Source organism: Cyprinus carpio, chromosome B5, assembly GCF_018340385.1.
Source record: "Cyprinus carpio isolate SPL01 chromosome B5, ASM1834038v1, whole genome shotgun sequence".
NCBI lineage: Eukaryota > Metazoa > Chordata > Actinopteri > Cypriniformes > Cyprinidae > Cyprinus > Cyprinus carpio.
In genome coordinates, this window is record NC_056601.1 from 19,569,750 (window position 1) to 19,588,447 (window position 18,698).

Sequence of the window (18,698 nt, forward strand, 5' to 3'; positions counted from 1 at the left end):
AGACTGCTCCTATTTTTCCCTTTAGACTATTCAATCCCATTTGACATTTCCCTTGGCTCCAGAAGCTTCGGAAGCTGGAGTCGGGTCATTATCTGCACAAAATCTTTTTCTATGCAGACAAATGAGGAGATTATTGTTCTCAATATTTATATAGATCTATATTTTTGGATATTGTAATTTTATATCCACATATGACACATGATTTTATTTCCCTTAGGCAAGAAGTGTAAAATAAAGACTGGCTTTATTGAAATGAATCACATTGCAAGTACAACACGGATGCAAGCGTAACAGTTTTAGATGATGCCATCTATTTCTTCTAACAGCTGACACATGGATCTGTCTTGAAATACACTCAAAGAATAATACCTTATAAATAAATTTTTTTTTCACATAGTCTTTTGATAACTTTTTTTGCTGACAAGTTATATCTATACATATATACTCTTGACGTCTTTTTCTTACAATCCATCCTACTATTTAAGAGTCACTTTATGAACACAAATTTAAAAAAGAACACAAAAGATACAGCAAAAATGAAACATGGCAAGAAGAATAGCAAACCCATCACTAATCTAGTCTCTTTTTCACATACAAGGTTCATATTACTGCGAGAAAAAAATAAATACAATCATGTGAATCGTAGTGCTAAAAATGTTCATGCAAATCTTTGTGAAAATCAGAAACTACATACAGTTACAACAGCACGCTGCAGTTCTTTAACAGAGTGCCTCCAACAGTCAGTGCCTTCGGTTCTTTAGTTGATGTTAAATAGTTTTGATTGCTCTCCATACAAAGGATGTAACTGGGTAACTAAATGGCATCTTTCTTGCGTCACACTTCTTTGCCCTCTGCTGTGTAACTAAATCATGTTGGTAAAGCTGTACAAGTACTAAGAACACAGTAAAAAATATTTTCATTAATCAGTGTTTTTGTTTTGCAGTTAAAATATCTAAATATACCTAAACATAAAACAACATAAATGTACTTGAAGCAAAATTAGGTTTGTTTTCAAATAATATATAGTATAGTATATATATAGTGTTTTAGTGTTTTAAGAATAAATGTAAGCATTTTAGAAGAACATAAGACTTCTAAGAACAGAATTTTGTTACATTTTTGCTTAACATTATTTTACGCAATTTTGCTTCTCAAGTAAATTGATCTTGTTTTAAAGGGGACATCAAATGCCCATTTTCCACAAGCTGGTATGAATTTAGCCTCTTCATGAAATGTCTGTAACATAATTTGTTTAAAAAATCCTCAAAGGTCATGTAAAACAACACCCTTTACATTGTCAAAAACTGCTCTGTTCACAGCGAACCCTTTCGGTGCATGTCTCTTTAAATGATAATGAGCTACTGCTCACCCCGCCCCTCTCTTCTGTTTTTTTTTGTATTCTGTGGCGTGTTTCCATCAACAACAAAACTGTTTAGGTTTTTGGGGGATTTAAAAAAAGGAATGAATGGATGAATATTTACACTGTTAAGACACATTTATATGCAAACTCCATGTAAAAGTGATTTTTGCATCCAATATCCCCTTTAAGAATGTTTCAATATTTTTATTGGACGATAAGACAAAAATACTAATTAATACATTTTTTTGCAGTGAAAATTCAAACACAATTATCTAAGGAAAGCTTACAAAAGAAAAAAAGACTTTTGGCAGCTGTTCATTATTCTTTTATTGAACAATCATCAGGCATTACTCTTTTTTTCAGTAATAAACTTCATCAGTGCTACTGTATATCTCAAAGGGATGGAGAATGTCACTTTAGAGTTCCTCAGAGCGAATGACGTGGAACAAGGTGACGTTATACAGCACCTGGTGTCCATTGTTCCATGCGTAAAGAGCTCTGTCCCTAGGGTTATAATCCAGCATGGAGATATGGGAATACTTGTTCTGTAAGGGGATGTCGATATACTCGTAAGTAGAGGAGTTGGTATGGAAAGCATAGTAGACTTTTGTCCCTCCTGAGTATCCGTTGGTGACATAAAGTGTCCCACAGATCATGAAGGCCTCACCTGCGCTCCTCTTTGGGTGGTTGGTGGTGTAGCTTTTGATGACCTGCAGGGTCAGTGGGTTGATCTTGCTGATGACAATGTTCCCTGCGTTTTGATTGGTGGCATAGACGGCCCAAAGCCCACCTTCGTCCACCATGAGGTCAATGTCGGAATGACCACCCCAGGAATAGTGGTAACGGTTGTTGTAGCCGGCGTAATCCAGCTGACCGGACTTGCTGATGGTGGCTGTCTTGAAGTCGAATTTGATGATGGTATTACTTTGGAACTTATTGAAGTAGATGGAGCCGTTGTAGACCACCTGCCCTGTGCCCGACCAGGGGTGAGGAAGCCGGTGTGAGGTGAAATTGTCCGAATACATGAAGTCGACCATTGACTTGTATTCCCGGACAAAGCGGTTGTTGTGGTAACCGTCCATGTACCACACCTGGTGGTGGAAAAATGAATGCACATCAGAGTTTATACACTTTATTTTACAGGGCTGCACTTTATTTTACAGTATTTGCACTTACGTGTACTTATCTAAGAAAAAAATCTTAATATAAGGTTACTACACTGGTTAAAGTTTATGGCTGAAGGGTAGGTTAATAATTAGTACCTAGTTATTACCAGTGTAGTATGCACATGTAGGACAGGCTGTAAAATGAAGTGCTACTGAAAATGGTTGTTGTTGTTTTCCAAAAAATATATTTTAAATGTTTTTGATATTTTTGGGGGCATTCAGTAAAAAAAAAAAAAAAAAAAATACAAAATGTCAGAATAATACAACTGTCCTGATGTCATGTTAATTGTCATGTGTTGTGAATCTCCAAAAATGATATGAAATTTATTCATTGATAATTCAGGATTTTTTTTTACAATCATTTCAGATGGTAAAGTATATTCAAATATATTTACATTTTTTTTTTTTTAAATAATGATTAAATGTGTGCAAACATGTATTCAGTGAAAATATGTTATTACTTTTTACTGGATGGTTACACCACATGACATTCACTTGACACATGTGACCCCCCCCCCTCCTTTTCTTATCGTGGATGCTCTTTTATGTCATTGATTCTTTCAAAGTCAAGGTCAGCATGCTGTTGGAGTCTTTGGGACTGATGTATTCAGTTTGCTCATTACTTGCCTATTATCCTATCCCTGCTCTGAACTGACTTCCTAAAATCTAATTCTTAAAACAAACATGTCTATCAAACAACTGTCTGACCCTTTTAAGTGTGTATTCACTGTTAAAATAAATACTAAGGCTATCAGAGGCTTCAGGCAAGGGCAACTCTCTGACCCCTCATCAATCATTTAAGGCTCAGACAGAACTGCAGGCCAGATGGCTTTCTGTTTCTGGGCTTTTCTACTGTATCGATCCATCACAAATGAGCTAAAAACTCCACCGCTTCACCTTCAGCCATCCTCTTTGAAGTTGTTGCATTAATATATGATGGGATCATGGATTAGTTGTCAAGCAACTTACTCACTACTGACATCTAACCAAGATGGATGTGTTAGATTTGTTCAAGAAATTGGAGAAAGACAGAAAAGCTTGTACAAAGGCAGGGAAATAAAACAGTCGTACAAGATTTAGCTTTTTAGCTCAGAATACTAAATTATGTCTGAAAACAAAGATTTGAAATCAACAGTAATATACAAACATTTTTAAGTGGGAAATGCTAGCGCAGGAATTAACAGACATCATGCAGCTTTTACTGAGAATGACTTTGCTGCCACACTAATGAAATCTTGCAAGATTTACACCTATCATTTGCATCTTAATGTGTGCGGGTAATTTAATAAACCACACTCTTGGCATGTTTACAAGAAAATATACTGCGGGGACAAAAAGAGTGCTGATAAGACGAAGTCAAAGACATTTTAGCTAAAGAGAAAAAAAAATCAAAACCAGCTGAGATTAAAGTGAGGGGTGTGAAGTGATTAAAGCTGTTTTTCTTTTACACAAAACATCCAGAGGAATTCAGTTAAGACAGTAAAGATTTGATGGACTCACCCGCGTATCACCGTCAGGGGCAAGCGGATCAGTCATCCAGGATCCATATCTTGATCCAGATGTTTTTATGGTTATAGCATCACTTATCCCTGTCAGCTTCCCACAAGCTGATAACAGTAAAACATGGTAACAAGTAAAAATCAACATTTTATTGTAATCATTTTTCAGCATTTACTCGCCCTCATGCTCAACTTTTTTATTCCATAAAACCTAAAAAGAGATATTTTGAAGAATGTTTACGCTGCTGTTTTCCATACAATGAAAGTGAATGGTGACCCAGGGGCTCTTAAGTACAATAAAATCAACCTAAAATTAGTCTGTAAGACTTGTGTGCTATATAAGTCTCCTCAAGCCATATAATAGCTTTTTGTAAAACAACAACAACAAAAAGTTATTCACTCGTGATATTGTGTTGCGCTTTGAGATTTATCACACAGGTTTAGCGTCAATGATACCAAACGTCATTTGTTCTCATGTGTCTGATAATTGTTTATAATATGCATATTTAAATCACATGAATAACTTTGGAATGTATAGTCATATTGAATGCTGTACTTGCAGTAGTCTAGCTGGTGACCATTCACTTTCATTGCATAGAAAAGAGCAGTCTAACATCTCTTTGATAAAAAGTAATATGGATTTGTAATGATGTGAGGGTGAGTAAATGATGATAATTTTCATTTCTGGTGAATTCTGCTCATTTGCTTTTGTAAGAGTGAGTGATATTCTGTTAAACTTCAATGTTTTGCGCTGGTAAATGGGTTTGAGGTGGATGGGGGAGGCGTTGGAGTTTGTGTCATATTCTGTCTTGTGTTAGGCACTCGGGCAGAAGTTTGCAGGCATCAGTGAACCTCTCATACTCTCTGTTTTGACACAGTGTCAGACAGACGCACTGGAGCATAACTTGTGTAGACGTCTGCAGTGTTGTAAGAGTCCTCATACACAAGGAAGCGTGTTCTTCTCTCATTTATACTTCTTTCTGAACCGCATTTTCTCTCTTTTTCTGTCACTTTATGTCTTTCGGAGAACTGATGCGGTTTCCTTTCTCTTTCTTTCTCTGGTTGTGTGGTTTTGGCAGTCCACTGGGGCAAAGCAACTGTTTTTAAACGAAATGTACATTTATAGATACTCCTCTGTTTCCCATGATATATTTCCAATATTCTGTTCCTGGCACTGAAATGCGATCATCGTGCTGGTTTATGTAAAACCACAACAAAGCCAGTTCTGGAGATTGTGGAGAAAGAACTGTTTTGTATTTCACTGACCTGGCTATCTGGTGTCATTACACGGCTCTCCAGAATACTTGATTCTGATTGGTCAATCACAGAATTCTGCGGTCATAATGACGTGAAACTGTATATCTGAGAGTTGTCCATGGCAACCGGTCTCCATGCTGGTTTTAAGTCTCTCGTTTCCCTCTGCGCACGCTTTCTTCTCACATGATAAAAAAACTGAAATCAATATTTCATGTTCATGTATTTATTTATTTGGTGAGTCAGCCAGGCATTGTCACAAAAGATACCCTTTCAGATTGCTATAAGATCTTTCTGCTTTACATCTGAGTTATTTTGCGATCATGACCAGCTGACTGCCCATGTCTCATATTTATTTTATTTTGTACTCATATTTCAAATTACAAATCACTAAACTATATCTATTTTCAGAAGCTTCGGCATAAAATTACTGCTGTCAAATAATACTGATTTACCCTACATTAAAGTCACTGCAAAGCCCTTGAACAGACTGACCTCTATACATAATTACTCATAATCTGCTAATATTGACCTGTGCAATTCCATAATCCTTTTGGGATTGAATGAGTTGCAATTTATTCAACCAATTCTCCATTCCAGACATACTTCTGCAGACAAAACCTACATTCAAAGATATTCTATGGTACATAATATTCACATAATTACCAGCCTGATTATTGCCTCAGCAGGTGGTTAGTCTTTACACCAGACCCGGTGGCCAAATGTTAGCTGAATAGTCTGTCACAGGCGATAAATTGCAGTTTTATTAGTGTATTTAGGTGATAACGTAGTGGAGAACATTTTCTAGGATTGCAAAGCAGTAGTACAACTAAACATACAGTGGATTGAAGGCTAGGAACAGTAGTGCCTGACACTGACTATTGATGCAATTATGTTGAAATATACAGCAAGCAACACTGAGTTCACAGCCATACATCGCTAATGTGTGACTGCAGCTGCTTTATGTAATTTTCTCAGATATTTACATAATGTCATGGCATTAAATGTTGCCAACCCGTCCCATTTTTTCTTTTGCTAAATCTACTGTGCTACTGTAATGGAATAATCTGTTAGAGAAGCTTAGCAGAAACGCAGTACTTCCATTAATGTATGAGTATCTCTTTACTTTGACTTGGTGATTTTTATCTTTAGCATAGGCACATTTCCAAATAAATAAACAGAACTGTAAATGGTTGTTGACTTTTTAAAATCAAGATTTTAGAATACATTTTACCTGAATGTATGTAAATACGCAGTTGTTCAAAAAGTTTGAGGTCAGAAATTGATGTTGTTTGCTTAAAGATATTCATGCAAATACTTTTATGCAGTAAGGATGCATTCAATTGATCCAAAGTGCTTAAATCACATAAATGCTGTATTTTGAACTTTCTATTCATCAGAGAGTCTTGGAAATGTATCACAGTTTTCACAAAAATATTACACAGAACAACTGTTTTTAACATTGATAACGAGAAGAAATGTTACTTCATTAAAAGCCTATTAAAATGATTTCTGAAGGATTATGTGACACTGAAGCCTGTAGTAATTTAGCTTTGCCATTACAGGAATAAATAATTTTTAGGATTAATATTCTAATTAAAATATATTCAAACAGAAAACAGTTATTAGAAATTGTAATAATATTTCACAGTATTACTGTTTTGCTGTATTTGATCGAATAAATGCAGCCTTGGGGAACAAAGAAGAACTCTTTCATCAAAACATAAAAAAATAAAAACATATACCAAACCCAACATTTGAACCTTAATATAATGTAACATAACGTAACAATATAATATAATGGAAAGTGTATACCTGCTTACTGCATTTTCACCACATTTTTAAAATAAGGTGTTTGATGTTAAAAAGTACCTTTTTATGGTGTGATAAATTATTTAGTTAAAGTGCAAATTTTACATGAAACCTTTAAATGAAATATGGGCTCATATAGATTGCAGGTATAAAAATTATAGAATAAATGGACAAAAATTGTGGCACATCACAGATATTGCTGAAACTGCTTGAAATGTTATGGGCAACAATCACAAAATAATTGGTTCAGGCTTCCTTCAAAACCCTATTAACTATGAATGTAATATTAACAATGAATGAAGTCAACGTTATTTATACTGGTGATCAAATTATCAGTGTTTTTTTTTTCCCATCCAGTGATTAAGTCCCTTGCGAAATGCAGCATTAGAAATCCATGCAGCCAGGAGATTACTGTACTGAGAGCAGTAATCTTTCAATAGAATCCCACGATCACATTTAGATGTCTCTCTTTATCACTGCATGTAGCTTTTGGCTCAGTGGAAAACTTAAAACTGCAGCTTTTTTTTTTTTTTTTTTTTTTTTTTTTTTATTTATTGTTAAGCAACAAAACCCAGCATGTTGTCCTCCTTTAATCAATCAAAGTAAGGTTGCATTTGCATTATGCATGCGTACTAAATCTGTTATTCGTCTGAATCTAAAATAAATGCTCCAAAAACGAAGCAAGAGCAATTCTCTATTGTTACACAGAGCTTCTGACCTATATTCCAATGTATGAATGGTTATTAAGATTTCTGTGAAAATGTACATTTTGCTTTTGGATAAAATCATACGATCTTCATTCAACTGAGGATTTGTTTGTAAATCAGAGATGTGTCAGACACTGTGTCTTGTCATACTGAATTTTGATAATGTTATTTAATGAACATGTAAAGTTGCTATGAATTCATGCCATGGCTCAGGTGGACCCAAAGGCATTTGTTGGAGGAGAGAATAGCACAGCAGCTTCTCATTAGTCACGCCTGTGTCTAACATCCATATGAGATCCATTCCTCACTTCAGAATAAGGCAACATCTGAATCTGCTGCTACTATCTGTTTCAGATTAGCTATGCTGAGATGCAGCATTTCAAACAGGGAAAATGACAGGGATATGTTGTGTTGTTTAAATTCAGCATGCTAATGCCTCCAAGCAGCACAATAAATTACAGTGTTTTGTCTTTTGCTCAATCATCATTCATTGAGTCAAGACTAATGTGTGTAATGTGAAGCATCCTTGAATTTCCATTTTCAATAAACACTGAGGCTACACTTTGTATGCTATTTTAAATGTGCTGTGAACATGTGTAAAATATACTAAAATGTAAAAAAAAAAAAAAAGGTGTCTCAAGCACCACTAAACAAACACAAACATGCATTTTGATGTAAGAGGACAACAGGATGGACTTTTTTACTTGAGGAAACATTGTTATGGATTACATACTTATATTTTTGCCAGAACCAACGGTTTAAAGTGTAAACACATTAATGATGGGTTTGTATCTTACAAATATGCAGCTGGTCACTTCACAAGATATTAAATGGTTGATTGGAGTCGTGTGGATTACTTGTAAATATATTGTTTTTTATCAGTTGTTTGGACTCTCCTTCTGACGGCACCCATTCACTGTAGAGGATCCTTTGGTGAGCAAGTGATGTGATGCTAAATTTGATGAAGATCTACATCTTGAGTGGCCTAAGGGTATGTGCATTTTGTTTTTATTTTTGGGTGAATTATTCTTTTAATTAGAAAAAAAAAAACAAGTGAAGTGTGCCTTTATTTGTGCAGTCTTTAATCCCCTAATATAGAGTAAAAGTAACACCAATATATTTGCATGGCTTTTTCTGGCCTTTTTTGTGATTCAAAAACTAAAAAAATTATATAATTTTCTGGCATAGTAAAGTGTGTGTTCTCGTGCACTGTCGTATATAATTTTTGAAATGAAATATAATGGTTGTTTGTGTTTGTGCTCAAACTCATCCTACCTAATTTTTGCATGCATGCACGAAGCCTCTCCTCAAGATTAGACACCCTGTTGTGAAGCTCCTCGTAGTCAAAGGCCCCGATCTCCTCCTGCAGTTCACTTAGCACTGATGTCAGATTCTTGACCTCCTCTTTAAACTGCATTACCAATTTTGCATCGGCCTTGTATTCCTCCAACACTGGTATCATTGGCCTAAGTTCCTCCATTTTCGCTTTTATGGCCTGAAAGGTTAAAATAGGCTTGGTTCAGTAGGCATGCGTGCAACGATTGCGTCCAAACACCTGTCTTGCCCTATACTTGCCCTCTCTGCCTACTCTATCATCATTTCTGAGTGTGCCTAGCAAATAGATGTAGAGTTCAACATGGCATAAAACAAGTTCTCAGTACACCAGCAAAAATTTGAAAAAACTCTCTTTATTTTTCAATGTTTAAAATGCAAGGTGTTGAGGGTTACATGCTTCACATACAACAATAGTTTCCTTTGTTTCAAAATATCCAAATGTGCATAAACAAATCTGAATTATCGACATGGAGATGTCATAACATAAGAAAATCTACTCAAGGAATGCTGCAATAGTGGCATGCACAAAAAGACTGTGAACAGAATTCAAGGGTGCTTTGTATTTAAAATAAACTGAATGATGCAATCAGTTGACCAGTTGAGGATTACAATGGGATTGAACTTGTTCTTCAGTCTCTGCAGCTTTGATTTAATTCATAAAGTTAGCCCTGCAAGCAAGAAAATGAAATTTGGTTGAATAACTAACTCGCTAGCCTTTCTAACACACACATTTTCACAGATACAGCTGTTTGTACAGAAATTAAGTTACATTTTATTTTAAAAATAAATCGATAGGATGAGCTACAGTATGAACACACAAAAACATGCTTGAAATTATTTGCAGAAGTGCAAATAATTATGATGGTTTCTGCACATAAACCTGGACATACAGTAGATAAATAAAGAACATAGTACTAATAGCAAGCTCCCATTTTAAAGTTTGGGGACAGTAAGATGTTTTTCATATTTTTGAAAGAAATCTATTATGTACAGAGGTCAGCACATGTCATGCAGACAAAAATACATTCATCACGGCCGGACTTTAAGAATTTGTTCCCTTATTTTACTATCCCGTTCCCTCATTGTAGATAAATTGTGGCCACAATATATTTATTTGTTCCATCATTTTGATTTAATTATACTAGTACAACATGGCCACAATTTGCTAATATGAGGGAACGAATTACAGTTATTATTACAATTTAAAAATTTTTTTTTTTTTTTTTGTGTCACATGAGAAATCATCCTAATATGAAATCCTTCTAATATACTGATTTGGTGCTCAAGAAACATTTCTTTTTATTTTCAAAATAGTGCAGCTTAATATTTTTGTGGAAGCTGTGGGACATTTTTTCAGAATTCTTTATTGAAATATAAATATTTTGTCACTTTTGATCAGTTTAATGCTTCTAAATAAAATGTAATGCTGAATAACATTAGTAATAATCTTATTGACCCCAAATATTTGAAAGCTAGTTTATATTATATTACATTATACTAGGATCAGTAAGTGCAAAATCATCCTTGTCCAAACAAAGAATCCATTTATCAAACTCTATATGTATTCTTACTTCTGCTGAAATGCCATGTTTCTATATGCTCTATGTATACATGAACTTTTGAAAACGTGCACCATATGGCCTCCCATGTGGGTATAAAGATCATATGATGGTGTATAAGATGACCTTTCCAGCGATTGCATCCAAATATTTGATGCCTTCATGTAATAAATGTTTAAAGGTCAAATCATAAGATGTTCTGAGTAGTTTTCTTACTTGGCAAATGAATAAGAGGTGCCACGTTCTTGACCATAACATTCAGTTTGACTAGAACAAAATGTTCAGTACATTATTTTGTTGAAAAGACTTTAAAGAGACTGTGCTAGACTGATCTATAAAATCTATGCCACTTTGGGAGCTCGATACACACACTACAAATTGCAGCGTGCAACAAAATCACTGCGCCTCCATTTAGAAAACTAGCAACGGCCTCATTAGCATGCAGATGTAATTGATGTCAGACAGCTAACAATAGCTAAGATGGAAACGATGCTATGTCGCCAAAATGAATCATATTTTGTAATTCACTTCTTGTGGGGAAAATGCCTGTGGCGTCAACTCATTTGTAACAAATATACTGGCTTGAAAATGTACAGAAAATGAATATGCTGTTTTCTCACAGATTGATTTGTAATGTAATATTAAAGGCCAGTATTGGGAGCTGAATTAAATAAGCAAGTTAACCTTTTGGTAAATGAGACACACTGTATGAACTTTTTCATGAATGAAAAATGACACTGATAGTGGAATAACCACACTGATCTGGATGAGCACATGCATTTGTACGCACCTTGTATTGCTTGGCGATATTCTGCTTGTGGCTTTCCTCCACCTGTTTGAACTTGGATTCCAGGCCTCTCAACTGCACCTCCATTCTTTGCACATACTGCAGGTCTTTCTGGGTCCTCTGGTCAAGATTCTGGATGGACTGAGTCATATTCTGGACCTGAGAGAGAAAAAGAGAACATAAGAGAAGAATAATAAGCCATGTGCTGGGTGAACAGAACTATGAAAGGCATTCAGTGAGCTGTGTATTCTGTCAGTAGGTTTTTGTGTGGATTAGTTTCAAAGGTTACTTTTTCCAGGAGCTGTCTCAGTTGTTTGGTCCTGGCATCCCGTGAACACATGGTCTGCTGAGGAGCCACAACAGTGCACACACACCTGCCCTCGCTGTCTTGAGCTGAGCTGTACACCTGCCACGACTCCTCTGGGTTAGCAGGCAGCACCTGGGCAAAGGACAAAACGAAGAGGAAAAAACTAAAGGTCATTGACTGACTGGGATGTGCTTTATGGGAAACAGCTTTGTAACAGTTTTCTTCTTTCTTCCTCTGCAGTCTTCTTTGGGAAGGTTAATTACCTGAACCCTACACAAGGGTGAGATTTTTTTTTTTAATGTCTCGTGAACTTAAACGTTTGGTTGCCTGTGGTTTATGAAATGTTGTTTTTGTGAATTCTGCAGAAGTAAACATGTCACTATTTAGCTGAATGATATAGACAAGGGTTTTATAATTTTAAGGATGACTTGTGATAATCTTGGAAGCATGAGTTTCATCAGAATAAAATGAAAATGAAAAACAAATCAGTAATGTGTTGCACCATACACAATGTTTTTCCAGCAAACAAATAGTTATTACATATTATCATTATATATATATATATATATATATATATATATTATATATATATATATATATATATATATATATATATATATATATATATATATAATTTTTTTCTTCTTCAAGACAAGCTACAATATTTAATTTCTGTATTATTTTATTTCCCTTTCTCATATTTTGTTTCTCATTGTCCTTAATGAGCAGAGCAGTTTATTAGTGGTCAATATATACTGACAAAAACACCGTTTTTTTAAGGATTTTCATAGTTGGTGCTTTGATGTGAAATGGTCTTTTCTCGAAGGGGATTTTATGACCCAGTGGCTTTACATAAAAGAGCCATCTGGAAGAGCGAGCGTTTCCGTATGTCTTGTCCTAATCCTGAGTAATCTAATGAATAATCCATATTCATAACCAGTGCAGAGAGAAACCACTTTTTATTAAACCGAAGGAACATCTTTGCAAATCTGCTGCCATTGTAATGCTGAATTCAGATTATAATAAAATCTAATGTTTTTTTTTTTTACTCTTTGAGGACAGATCTTATAGCAATATCAAAATAGTGGAGGCATACATTTCATTAGAAAAAAAAAAATGGTACAATTCCCTTGCTCACAAACAACTGATTTAATTAGTATAGATTTCAGCACAGGATTTGCAAGATAGCAGGTGACTAATAAAAAATAAAAATACTCAAGACTATAGACACACTCAAAGTCAATACTCTTCTCGCTGACACATTTACTTGATTGCACCGTTTGAACCTGAGAAGACAAATGTTTTTGCCCATTTGAAAATCTGCATCATTTTGGATGTCTATTAAAATGAATTCACAAGGTGTCACTGCTCGACTCCAACCTGCTGGTTCCTAGCACCTCGTCCCATAAACAAACACCTTCTGATAAATACAGGATGACTTAAACAAAAAAAAACACCAATAATGCATTTTTGCTTTCCTTTGCAAAAGTTCAATGTCAAAAAATGAGTGTATATTATTTGCCACCTTTTGTGTTGCTACACTACATGAATCATGCAGCGACATAAAAGAGGAATAGGTCCACTTAAAGTCGTGCAGTCCCAATGAATAATTGAGGTCTTACTTTTTTTTTCTTTTTCAATTACACCAACTTAAAAAACACTTAAACAGTTTCACTGCCTCTGATAATACTGTAATGGGACCTCAATCAGTAGCCTACTAAATAATTATCATATTTATATAGCCTACTATGATATTTCACGGTACTCTAATGTACTTAAAAGAATACTAAGTAACCCAAACGGAACAGAACATTAAAAAAAAAACAAAAAAACATCATATTAATATGGTAGCTACATTGTAAAAATGTCTAGCCTAGGATATATTAAGGAGTCGGAATGGATGTTTTTAGAATAGGCTACAGTGTATGAACAACATAATTTTTCAATTTTCTAACCAACATGATTTTAATAGTATAATTTATAAGGTTTAAAAAATTCAGTGTTTTTCACAGCTCATGAACAAAGAGAATAAAGAAACTCACGCCAGTGCTCCGGTCCGGCACTCCCGGAGGTGCCACGCTTAATTTGGTACTATTCAGACCTACTAAAGAGGGCAAGGTTTGCGACATCCAGTTGGTGATCATCGCCATCGTGCTGAGCACTACTCCAATTTTCAGCAAAGGCACCGACATCTCTGCTCTCCTCTTTCCCAGTAACCCTCATTATACACATTCCAGGAGAAAACTGTAACCTGAGCTGCTGACAGAGGTGATGTGCTTCTGTAAAGCACCCAGTGTAAATGAATTCATCTCGGGCATTTCTACTCGCGCTATCCTATACTGAACTTTATAATTACTCGAGCTCTCTCGGTTTCTGAGAAGAGTACTGTTCTTTCTTCTCTCTTCACGCGAATAATGACGGAGGTTCAGCAGACCATCTCATCTCATTGGTTCCGTGCCTCCGCCCACACGCTATACTGGTGAAATATTCATAAATATCACAAACCTCCTCCAGGCGCTTGACGCGTGGATAAACCTCTAAACACATACGAAGTTTTTTCGTTACTCTCACCATACCCACGCTGAGAGCAATAGTTAAAATAGGTTTTAATAGACAAGTGTAGCCTAATTAGCCTAAACAGTAAGCAAAGTCATAAACCTTCAGAAATGTAAAACATACGTTTTTCAGAATGTGCTAAAAAACATAAATCGCATTCGACAGATCGCTACTGGAGCGCATTAGCCTATACTAAGTCAGTATCGATTTTTTTTTTTTTTTTTTTTTTTTTTTTGTAAATTAAAAAGTTTTTAATTCATTGCTTTATTAATTTAAATGGTTTATGTTATATGACTCAAAAAGTAGGCTTATTGGGGGCATCGGCAAAACATTATAGCCTATCTATCGCTTTAGGCGGACGGTTAAAGTGGCTGGTGGAGACGATACAATTTTTGCATTTTTGCGTTACGCGAGCGGAAATGATCTACTTGCGGAGGTTCCTCTGTAAAGTCGAGCCCATTGAATAATTCGCGCGCTGTGTTGCGGCTCATCGGTGTAATAGTGCAGCCATCTACAGGCTCTCTCTACCGCGTGCAGTACACAGTAGGCTACCCTCCATTATTTATGTTCTCTAAAGTAGCTATGATTGTTAATGCTCTCTCAGCATTTCATTAAACTGAAATATCAACAGATGTTTGATTAAAACGATAACTCACTTATGCACAGCCTAAAACTGGGTGCTTTATGAGTGCTATTTATTATGAGTCACTTCTGAACAGGGGATTTTTAATAGGATAGCTGAACAGTGAGACAGGTTATCTCTCAGCATGGCATGGTTTTAGTTTAGCCAACAGAGGGCAGTACAGGTTTCCTTCTCAGTTTAACATTTTTCTCCTGGACAAAAGTTCCAATCAAACCATCAACTCCCTTCCAAACCATGCATCATATTATTATTATTATTATTATTTTGCATATTTGTTTTATGCACAAATACACCATAGACACGTTCTAAATGAACTAATGACAAGTTAGCACGCACAGACAGACTCAACTCTTAAACAAATTTAATCTACATCATTAATCTCTTCTTCTTCATTTTTTGTCCTTGGGCTTTTTTTTTTTTTTTGCCAACACTTGTTTTCGCCTGCGCTAACATATGAAGAGAAATATCTGATTAATCACTGATTTACATATGAGAAGTTTTCTTCCTGTGCAGGCCAATCAGAATTATGAACATTCTGAATTAATTTTATAAAACTGAAAGTGAAACTACTAGGCTACTTAAGGGAGGAAACAATATATATTTTTGTGTCAACCTGATTTTTTATTTAATCAGACAGGATCTTTCTTTCTCACTCTCTTTCAGTGGTTCATCATTTGGGACAGATTTCAAATTATGGTACAAGGCACTTAGTTTCAGATGACTAATTTAGTTATATGGATCACCCAATTATTTAGAATTACAGTATATAATAAATTAAAACATTTTAACCTGCTTAAAAAACTTGTAGGATTAAGGTAAAATGTCCCAAAAAAGAAATTTAATCAAGTCTTGTTCTTGCACAAAACAATGCATGGAGAATATAGAAAAGAGGCTAAATTAATTAATTTGCTATTTTAATTCTTTTGTACATTAAGACTAAAGACCTTGTCCATTCAAGTATATGGATTTAATATCAAGGCGTAAAGAAAAACTAGTTACTGAAGAGCAGGCATCAATGTGGAGTGGGGAGAAAGCAATTTACTCGCTATTTTTGTCTTCAATGTGAGATTGTAGAGTGTCAGAGACAATCACAGATGTGTGGATAGTGAGAATACACTGCACAAGCCCTGGAGTGTTTTATCTTCAATAGGAATAATCATACACATGATAAAATGATAGTGATGATCACTGTCTCACACACACTAACCGAGTCTTCACTGCTAGATGCATTTATCTTCAAATACTAAAACTGTCAACTATTACACTGTAAAGACATTCATAATCACCTACAATAAAGCCTATATCCCACATAGAAGTTACTATTTTTGAAAACACCTAGCCACGTCGGATAAAAGCTCTAGAAAAGAGAATCCCCGCTGTGATTTTTCTTCTAAATGAGGTTTAATCATATTAGTCCATCCCGATCTCTGCTGCCCAATAGATTAATCTGCCCTTATTATAATACACGAAACCGGCTTATTTTGAGCATATCTGCCTAATTAGCCTGAGATGTGCGCTGAAAATGGCGTTTATAAACCTACTTGGGTGAGTTCAGTGCCCATCAGAACAAGGAGGGTGAGACTCAGGAGCTTGCTTGCAGGCTGCATCTTCTGCCGCCGATGCCACCTGATCCGAGGATATCACATGCAGAGCTGGTTTCTGTGCTGCTGTCCGGCTCTCTATCAGACGCTCCTCTTGAATGTACGTATATATATATATATTTAATTCAGCGCCAAAATAATGAAAAAAATGAGACTGGAATGATTTGCGGAGCCGCCTCTTTGCATATTTATCTCATCTCAGCTTCTCGACGCCTCTTCGTCCTCTGTCCTGCTGGACCGGCGTTCCGACGCGAATGTGGGGATGAGCAGGAAAGCGGCGAAAATATTACTTCATCACTAGACAAACTTGGCTGGATAATACGAGAAAGTAGGTGTGGGCAGGAAATTTGAGAAGAGGGACCAAGCAGTGGTGCTGAACCGGATGTGACACGAACTGGCGTGGGAAATTTAAAAACCTTATAGAGGGGGACCTGAGCAGCGCGAGACGAGCTGCTGGAGTGGAGAGCGCGCTATAATCTGCGATCACTGCTGGACACGAGCTCTCTCAGCGCGCGGCAAACAGCACAGTCCACAGCACAAGTGCCAGGACTTCACTATAAGGATAATAAAAAGACTTTAAAGCTGACACATTTTTAAATATTAATTTGTTGTTTAGAACAATCAGAACTATAAAAGATAACTGAATAATAATAAAAAATAATGATTTTATAAAACGTTAAATTATGTAAATTCATATAATAAGTAATCTTTATATACCTATATTTTGAAGATCTTTTTATATATATAAAATAATTATATATATATATGTATGTATATATATATATATATATATATATATATATACATACACACACACACACACACACACGTATATATATATACATACATATATATATATATATATATATATATATATATATATATATATATATATACATATATACACACGCACCATAACACACACACACACAAACACACACACACATATATATACATACATACATACATATATATATATATATATATATATATATATATATATATATATATATATATATATATATATATATATATATATTATATATATATATATATAGTGGTGTGAAAAATTGTTGGCCCCTTCCTGATTTCTTATTTTTTGCATGTTTGTCACAGTTTAATGTTTCAGATCATCAAACAAATGTATATATCAATAAAAGATAACACAAGTGAACACAACATGCAGTTTTTAAATTAAGGCTTTTATTATCAAGGGAAAATAAAACCCAAAACTACATGGCCCTGTGTGAAAAAGTGTTTGCCCCCTAAACCTAATAATTGGTTGGGCCACCCTTAGCAGCAACAACTGCAATCAAGTGTTTGCGATAACTTGCAGTGAGTCTGTTACAGCGCTGTGGAGGAATTTTGGTCTACTCATCTATGCAGAACTGTTGTAATTCAGCCACACTGGAGGGTTTTCGAGCATGAACCACCTTTTTAGGGTCATGCCACAGCATCTCAATAGGATTCAGGTCAGGACTTTGACTAGGCCACTCCAAAGTCTTCATTTAGTTTTTTCTTCAATCATTCAGAGGTGGACTTGCTGTTGTGTTTTGGATCAGTGTCCTGCTGCAGAACCCAAATTCGCTTCAGCTGGAGGTCACGAACAGATGGCCGGACATTCTCCTTCAGGATTTTTTGGTAAACAGCAGAATTCATGGTTCCATTTATCACCACAATTCTTCCAGGTCCTGAAGCAGCAAAACAGCCCCAGACCATCACACTACCACCACCATATTTTACTGTTGGTATGATGATCTTTTTCTGTAATCTATCTATAAATCTATACATTTCTATCTTTTTCAGTGTTACTTTTAAGCCAGACGTAATGGGACACACACCTGGCAATGTGACGGATACAACGGACACGAGTGATGTCACGGCGCGACCACAACAGTTGCCCCGTTCACACCGCCAGCGACACACAGCAACAGAGCGACATAATCCCATTCATTTTCAATGGTGAGCTGGCGACTTCCGGCGACACGAGCGACAGTGACCAATGGCGAAGGACTGTTGGCCTGTCAAGCGATGCGAGTCAAGCGACAAAAGTTTAGAATTCTTCAACTTTATGCAAATAAGCAGCGAATTTCGCGAGTGACAACCAATGGG

General features: G+C 35.7%; 1 protein-coding gene across 3 annotated transcripts; it reads right to left on the bottom strand.

The window, feature by feature from the left end:
* Positions 1 to 227: 227 nt before the first annotated feature.
* On the bottom strand, positions 228 to 17,043 carry LOC109104580 (noelin). 3 transcript variants are annotated; one of them, XM_042724769.1, is made up of 6 exons: positions 16,527 to 17,043; positions 11,769 to 11,918; positions 11,483 to 11,638; positions 9,074 to 9,293; positions 4,027 to 4,133; positions 228 to 2,451 (listed from the first exon to the last, which is right to left on the bottom strand). In XM_042724769.1, exons 1-6 carry the CDS (start codon positions 16,590 to 16,592, stop codon positions 1,777 to 1,779), a joined length of 1,374 nt encoding a protein of 457 aa, XP_042580703.1. In that variant the 5' UTR covers positions 16,593 to 17,043; the 3' UTR covers positions 228 to 1,776. The 3 variants fall into 3 exon arrangements, with proteins under 3 accessions (XP_042580703.1, XP_042580702.1, XP_042580704.1); XM_042724768.1 differs by lacking the exon at positions 16,527 to 17,043 and adding an exon at positions 13,829 to 14,214; XM_042724770.1 differs by lacking the exons at positions 228 to 2,451; positions 4,027 to 4,133; positions 9,074 to 9,293 and adding an exon at positions 9,467 to 9,801 and having other exon boundaries at positions 16,527 to 17,029.
* Between the last annotated feature and the right edge of the window lie 1,655 nt (positions 17,044 to 18,698).

Coding starts and splice junctions, on each gene's coding strand:
- LOC109104580 (XM_042724768.1), bottom strand. CDS start 13,978: ATGTCGGTGCCTTTGCTGAAAATTGGAGTAGTGCTCAGCACGATGGCG. Junction 11,919..13,828: donor TGCCGGACCGGAGCACTGGC/GTGAGTTTCTTT, acceptor TCCTTTGCCCAG/GTGCTGCCTGCTAACCCAGA. Junction 11,639..11,768: donor TGAGACAGCTCCTGGAAAAA/GTAACCTTTGAA, acceptor TTTCTCTCTCAG/GTCCAGAATATGACTCAGTC.